The sequence below is a fragment of the Stomoxys calcitrans genome, chromosome 2 (assembly GCF_963082655.1).
Source record: "Stomoxys calcitrans chromosome 2, idStoCalc2.1, whole genome shotgun sequence".
Taxonomy (NCBI): Eukaryota; Metazoa; Arthropoda; class Insecta; order Diptera; family Muscidae; genus Stomoxys; species Stomoxys calcitrans.
In genome coordinates this window covers 23,865,151-23,872,275 of record NC_081553.1, presented here as the reverse complement: position 1 = coordinate 23,872,275, position 7,125 = coordinate 23,865,151, and the positions used below count along the sequence as shown (strand labels likewise).

General features: G+C 33.3%; 1 protein-coding gene and 1 long non-coding RNA gene across 10 annotated transcripts in view; both read left to right on the top strand.

Annotated features, from left to right (window-relative positions):
• LOC106084155 (uncharacterized) overlaps positions 1-3,006 on the top strand; it is a 20,558-nt gene extending 17,552 nt beyond the window's left edge. The window contains exon 4 of the long non-coding RNA XR_001220757.2: positions 1,909-3,006. This is a non-coding gene — a long non-coding RNA (uncharacterized LOC106084155). The remainder of the gene's footprint in view (positions 1-1,908) is intronic.
• LOC106084154 (polypyrimidine tract-binding protein 2) overlaps positions 1-7,125 on the top strand; it is a 530,939-nt gene that overhangs the window by 248,710 nt on the left and 275,104 nt on the right. The window contains exon 1 of one of the 9 annotated variants that reach the window (XM_013247659.2): positions 4,278-4,426. The exons of the other annotated variants lie outside the window; for them this stretch is intronic. Within the exon in view, the coding sequence (XP_013103113.2) occupies positions 4,424-4,426 (3 nt within the window). The 5' untranslated portion in view covers positions 4,278-4,423. Of the gene's footprint in view, positions 1-4,277; positions 4,427-7,125 lie in introns of those variants that run through there. 9 annotated transcript variants of the gene reach the window in all.

Here is a 7,125-nt window from a genome sequence, read left to right as displayed (position 1 = left end):
GCCACTAGAGGGCGCCTTATTCTTACAGTTTTTCTAAAATATTTCCGACTTTACATTTTCATTCCTCTTGAGGACGCATAGTATCTTATTTGATTTGACTGAAATATTGCCTTCTTCATATATGGCGAGTATGGTCTGAAAGGGTTCATAATTTGATATAGCTCCCATATAAAACTACAAATCGATTCGACTTCTTAAGTCTCTAATGTGCGCTATTTTTATAGGATTCGGCTGAAATGTTGCATAATGACTTTTATAATGACCCCCAATATTCATGCCAAGTATGGTCTGGCGATTATACTTCTTGAGCCGCTAGAGGGCGCCATTGTTTTAAAATTTTTCTGAATTGTGCACAATGACTTCTACTATGACCTCCAATATGCATGCCAAGTACGGGTTGAATCTTTCCATAACCTGTGTAGGTCGGTTGGGGTTGTAAAATGGGTCACATCAGTACATATTTTGATATAAATGACAAATCAGTCTCCGACCCGATTTCACTGAAATTTTGCATGAGGTATTTTACTTCGACTTTTAATAACCGCGCCAAGCATTGGTCAAATCGGTAAATAACCTTATATACCTAATCCATAAACCGATCTCGAATTTTGACTTCTTGAGCCTCTAGAGGGCGCAATGCTTTTTTATAGCTGCCATATAAAATGATCTCGGATCTTGACTTCTTGAGCGTCTAGAGGTCGCACTTTCTTTCCGATTTGGCTGAAATTCTGCCCGTGGCGTTTTGTTATGGCTTTTAAAAACTGTGCCAGGTATAGTTTGAATTCGTTTATAACCTGATACAACTGCCATATAAACCAAACTGCGAGTTTGACTTCTTGAGCCTTTAGAGGGCGCAATTTGGCCGAAATTTTGCATGATTTTTTTTTGCAGACATGGTCCAAATCGGTTTATAACCTGATATAGCTGCCTTGTATAATGACCCCCGATCGACTTTCAATAACCGAGCCAAGCATTGGTCAAATCGGTAAATAACCTAATATAGCTGCTCCATAAACCGATCTAGGATTTTGACTTCTTCAGCCTCTAGAGGGCGTATTGCTTTTTTGTAGCTGTCATGTAAAATGATCTCGGATCTCGGATCTTGACTTCTTGAGCGTGTAGAGGTCGCAATTTCTTTCCGATTTGGCTGAAATTTTGCACGTAGCTGTCATATAAACCAAACTCCGAGTTTGTTCTCTTGAGCCTCTAGAGAGCGCAAATTTTGCATAAACTTCATCTAAAGGCCTCTAGAGGAAGTTTATGACTAAATTTTCATTGGCTTACTGGTTTTTATACCCTCTACCATAGGATGGGGGTATACTAATTTCGTCATTCTGTTTGCAACACCTTGAAATATGCGTCTGAGACCCGTCGTCATGTCATTTCAAGTCGTTTAGCCATGTACGTTCGTCTCTCTGTCGAAAGCACGCTAACTTTCGAAGGAGTAAAGCTAGCCCCTTGAAATTTTGCACATATACTTTTTATTAGTGTAGGTCGGTTGGTATTGTAAATGGGCCAAGTCAGTTCATGTTTTGATATAGCTGCCATATAAACCGATCTTGGGTCTTGACTTCTTGAGCCTCTAGAGGGCGCAATTCTCATCCGATTTGGAGTTCTCATGAGGTGTTTTGTTATGACTTCCAAAAACTGTGCTAAGTATGGCGTAAATCGGTATAGAACCTGATATAGCTGCCATATAAACCGATCTGGGATCTTTATTTCTTGTTTACTGCTCAAAAAGGCTTTGATTTTATTGTAGGACTTTTTATTTGATTAAAATTTGTTTTCTGTTGGTAGTGATTTAGTTTGTTTTTTTTTTTGTTCTTTGTTTTTCATTTTCATATATAACCAAGCAAATTTTTCTATTTATAATCAACTTATCTTTACATATGTCCTTTCAAATTATAGAGCAATTCTTCAAAAACAAAGAAATTCTAATTCAAACAACAATTTCAAGTGGTATTTGCTTCTGATCCACGCCATATCCTATTCGCTCCACTCCAAATCCTTTCATAAAGATTTCCAAAACCAGCAAATCCTAGAAATATAAAGAAACTCAAAACGACATTAAACGAAAACATAAACATTAAACTTTACTAACAAATTGTTGCTTGGCCAAGAAAAAAAAAAAAAACAAAAATTTGAGAAATTTGTTTTGAGTCACCAGTATTGTGAGTTATCTGTAAGTCAAGAAGATAACCCTAAAACAATAATAGAGAGTTTAGTTTTTGAAAAGAAAGAAAGTAAAAACCAGTGCAATATATCCCCCAGTTTTTTTGACATTACAAGAAACAAAGGATTAATCATACCAAGGTTGTTGTTAGAAAATACAAAACACAAAGAAATTTTAATCAATCATAACATAGACAAAAATCGCCCCACTTCAAACATTTTTAGAGAAATAAACCAAAGGCAATTATTAGCAGGTTGTTAAGAGCGTTTGTTTCAAACCCTCATCTCACTGTTGTCTTGCAATCCTCAAACTGTGCGAAGCATTGCGTAAGCAGTTTTGAAAACGCCACCCTATAAATGATAACAGGCAATTTTTAGCAATCACCAAACAAGAATTAAATATAAACCCAAGTCAATTGATGTAAAATTTTTAACCAAATAGAAAAAAATCAAACTCTATACATAACGTTGTAGTATACACTTTTAAAAACTTGCAAAAACTTATCGGAAGAAACTAGAAACAGGATTTTTTAGCCATATATAGTTAGCCTAAAGACTTTTGTGAGATAATTTCATGGACTCTTAGAAGCCACAAAACTACTCCCACAATCATACACGTATATAGTGCAATAAACGTAGCAGAAATTATTTAGAAAATTAGCGAGAATCGTTATTTAGAATAGAATTATAATTCAAAAAAAAAACAAATATTAAGGCAATAGCAGTCAAGCAGGGTTCACGGTTTTTGGGCACCCCGACAAACTGACTCAAGAGTACGCGTTTTGACAATCAATACAAAATTAGCGTGAATATACATATATATACAATATATAAATATATTATAATATAATAACAAGTAATTTCTACATTTTCTGCAATCAATCAAACAATCAGTGTGTCTGTAGTTAAACCATTTGAAACCTACAACACCAGCTCTTCTAAAACAACCACCACTAATCTTAAACAGTATCCCCTTACTCTGGACAATCTATTTCTACATTTTAGTGAACTAATATCTAAAATCGTGATTACTTTTTCTAAATACTTACATACATATACATATACCATCTTAATATTTAAACTAAAATCTTTGACAATCCCTCTCTATAAGGAAAACATTCGTATATACAAAATCTAACCTCTTAACTATATACACACTTCAAATTTTTTTACTCTTAAAACTTTTTGAAAATAACAAAATCTTACATATTAGCCATATATATATATATATCAACATAAACATATTTAGAAAATACTGTGTATTTATTAGCAAAGAAAAATCTTAATCTTTTAATCTGGTAGGCCCATTTCCTACTTTAAAACTCTATACAATATATTGCACAAGTATAACTTTTGACAATCCAACAAGCAAAAGTATTAAACAAAAATCAAACTCTCTATCTCTCTCTCTCTCTATGTCTGTATATCTAAAAGAATAAAATCTCAATCATACATAGTGTTTCAATACATTTACCTTTTTATTGTAGATTTTGTCTAAGAGATTACAAAAATAAAAACTTGAATTCGCCGCAAGCAGATAAGAAAAGCAAAAAAAAACTAGAAAAAAAAACTAAAATCAAAAAGTAAACTATTAAATTGAATAATCAAAACGCAATCAAATAACTTACAGTAAATAAAAGCAACTATTTGTCAAACAACAATTACAACAACAGCATCATCTTTGCAACAACAACAACTACTACAACATAAACCATATCAATCACTTATACTAAATTTGCTCTTAGAATTTAGTTAATCTCATTGTCATTCACCTACAGCAAAGGCAAGACAAACAAACATTTATTCCTTTGACACAATACAATCCTTGTCAATCCTGCCCTGGCCTTTTCCTTCACCAAATACCACCAACTTTAAAGCATCAAATTCAACAACATTGCAAAAAGTAAAATCATCCAAGGAGAATAAAAATCAATAAACCACTCCTTACAACTTGAAGTTATATATCAAAAAAAAAAAAAAAAAAGAAGAAATCAAGCCAAAAGTTAATACAAAAGTTCAAACTTGAGATTAAAAAGTAAAGAAAACAAAAAAAAAAAACTTCAACATATAAAACGTTAAAAACTTAGCAGTGATCGTTAAATAAACAACATCTTATACAGACCCAACTTCATAACATCAAACTTCAATTGTTTGAAGCAGTTAACAAATCCTGTCTCTATATAGAAATTTGCTAAACAACATCAACATCTATAACCTTTTCTACAACAACTTCGGCTGCAAAACGATTATAATGGTAAGAGTTTCATAGCCATATTTTATACTTCATTATAAAACCAAAAAGAAAAGAAGAAGAAAATAGTCAGCCCGTAGGTTATTTAGATCTGAAGGGAAAAATAAGTAGGCTTTAGATTAAAGATAATAAGCTGGGTCTTATTGGAACATTTCGAAGTATCTAGTATTGTAGGAAAGCTTTATTAGTTTATGTTTTAAGTAATACAACGTCTCCAGTTTGGTACCTCATGTGGTATGATTGATTTTAATTAAATTTACATTTTAATAGATTTATTATTAAAAGTTCAAAGGAATTGATTGCTAGCAACTATAAACGAATTTCATTAGATTACAATCAGTTCTTCTTCAACATGTTGGAGTTAATGGTGTGTGCAAAAAATTTTTTCCATAAAATTGGTAAAAAAAAGTTTTTAAGTCAGTTGGTCATTTACAGATCCGAAGCGAAAGATTGGGATCTGTTAAAGCTGGATGTTATTGCAAAGTTTTGATATTCAATCTTAGAAAACCATTAGCAGAAAAAATCTCTGATCATTGAGCTCATCTCGAAAGAGAAATAAAGGAAATTATAAAATTATCTTTGATATTCATTCTTAGAAAAACATTAGCAAAAAAAATCTGCGATCCTCGTCTCGAAAGAGAAATAAAAGAAATGATAAAATTAAATGATCTTTGATATTCATTCTTAGAAAAACTTTAGCAGAAAACCCTCCGATCATTGAGCTCATCTCGAAAGAGAAATAAAGGAAATTATATAATTAAATGATCTTTGATATTCAATCTTAGGAAAACATTAGCAAAAAAAATCTCCGATCATTGAGCTCGTCTCGAAAGAGAAATAAAGGAAATTGTAAAATTAAATGATCTTTGATATTCATTCTTAGAAAAACATGAGCAAAAAAATCTCTTATCATTGAGCTCGTCTCGAAATAGAAATAAAGAAAACCATAAAATTAAATGATCTTCGACCTTCCTTCTTCCTTTACAATTGCAGTATTTTAAATATTGGGTTGACCAAAAAGTAATTGCGGATTTTTCATATAGTCGGCGTTGACAAATTTTTTCACAGCTTGTGACTCTGTAATTGCATTCTTTCTTCTGTCAGTTATCAGCTGTTACTTTTAGCTTGCTTTAGAAAAAAAGTGTAAAAAAAAAGATTAAAGTTTTTATTAAAAATGCATTTACTTTCTTTTAAAAAATCCGCAATTACTTTTTGGGCAATTATGACCAATAGTAAACTAATCAGTGTGAACATAGGGCATCAACAAGCTCTCTCCATCCAAATCTATCGTTGGCCAAAACCATGGCCTGATTCCGCGATATATGGATTCCAAATATTTTTTCATACAGCGTACCCATATGCTTTTCTTTTACAATTTCTTTGATCTTCGCCCTAACGGGCAAAAAATACTGAAATGCTAGCACCTTATATTGTCAAGTTATACAGTATGAATATAAATACAAATTTGTCCATGGACATTCCACTATCGGACAGAAGCATATCAATGAGTGCTTCCGATTCAAGTTTAAGCTCAATGATAAGGGAACTCCTTTTTATAGTAGTGTATGAAAGGCGTGCGAGAAGTTTTAACTTTGGCGGGAAGTTTTAACATAGCTTCTATGCATGGCATAGTACTTCAGAAAGGTCGCTAGTTGGGAAAATCATCGTTGAAACTTTTTTCTTATCTTCTCCTCCTAAATAAAATATATTGTGTATTGAAAATTTTGCCCATAAACATTCCGCTAAGGAACAGTGGCAAAATTCTTACATATCAATGAGTGCAGTCCGATTCAAGTTTAAGTTCAATGATAGCCGAGTCCGAACGGCGTGCCATAGTGCGAGACGTCTTTGGAGCGAAGTTTTACATGGCATAGTACCTCACAAATGTTGCCGGCATTCGGAGGGGAAAACCAGGATTCGAACCCTGGCGTTCAACGTCATAGGCGGGCATGCCAACCTCTGAGCTACGGTGGACTCCATATGGATATAGTACCTCCGGAATAAACTGTTGATTGTGTTCGGTTAGACAAGTAATTCATTAAAAGGTTCATCGGCGTGTAAGAAAAAAATTAAAGAAACGGTGAAGTTTAATGCCAAGATTGCAGTGATCGACAGTATGAAAGGACATAAAAACATGCTTTGTTCTCATCGATATCTCACCTTATTGACTCGAACATCCCCAATAACACCCGGATGCAACTGTCGTCAGTTCAGAATACTGATTGTACATTAGACAACAATGAATTGCTTTGAAGGTATTCCCAAATTTGTGCATGTACCAGCTTCTCAAAGACTTCGGATATAAATGGTAAAATATAAAACAGTTAATATCTCGTCCAACCATTCATACCAGCCTTCAATTAAAAGACTAACGATTATGCTACCTTTGCACAGTTAGGATACTGCGACCATTCCCATAATTCAGTGGGCAGGCGCGATTAGACGATATTCCATATTTGATTTCAGAACTGGAAAAACTTTAGCATGCTTCCAATGAGTGGGATAACTACTAAGAGTTAATATAAAAATGTCAAATAAAATAAAAGATAGGAAAGGAGAATACGAATGAATCTGAGATCAATGCCGTCAGCACCAATGTCATTAGATTCGATCCTACTAAAATCATGGAAGACTTTATCGTTGGTAACCCAGCGAAACTTAACTAGGATCCTTCGACGTATACATTTCCAGCAGTTGCTTCA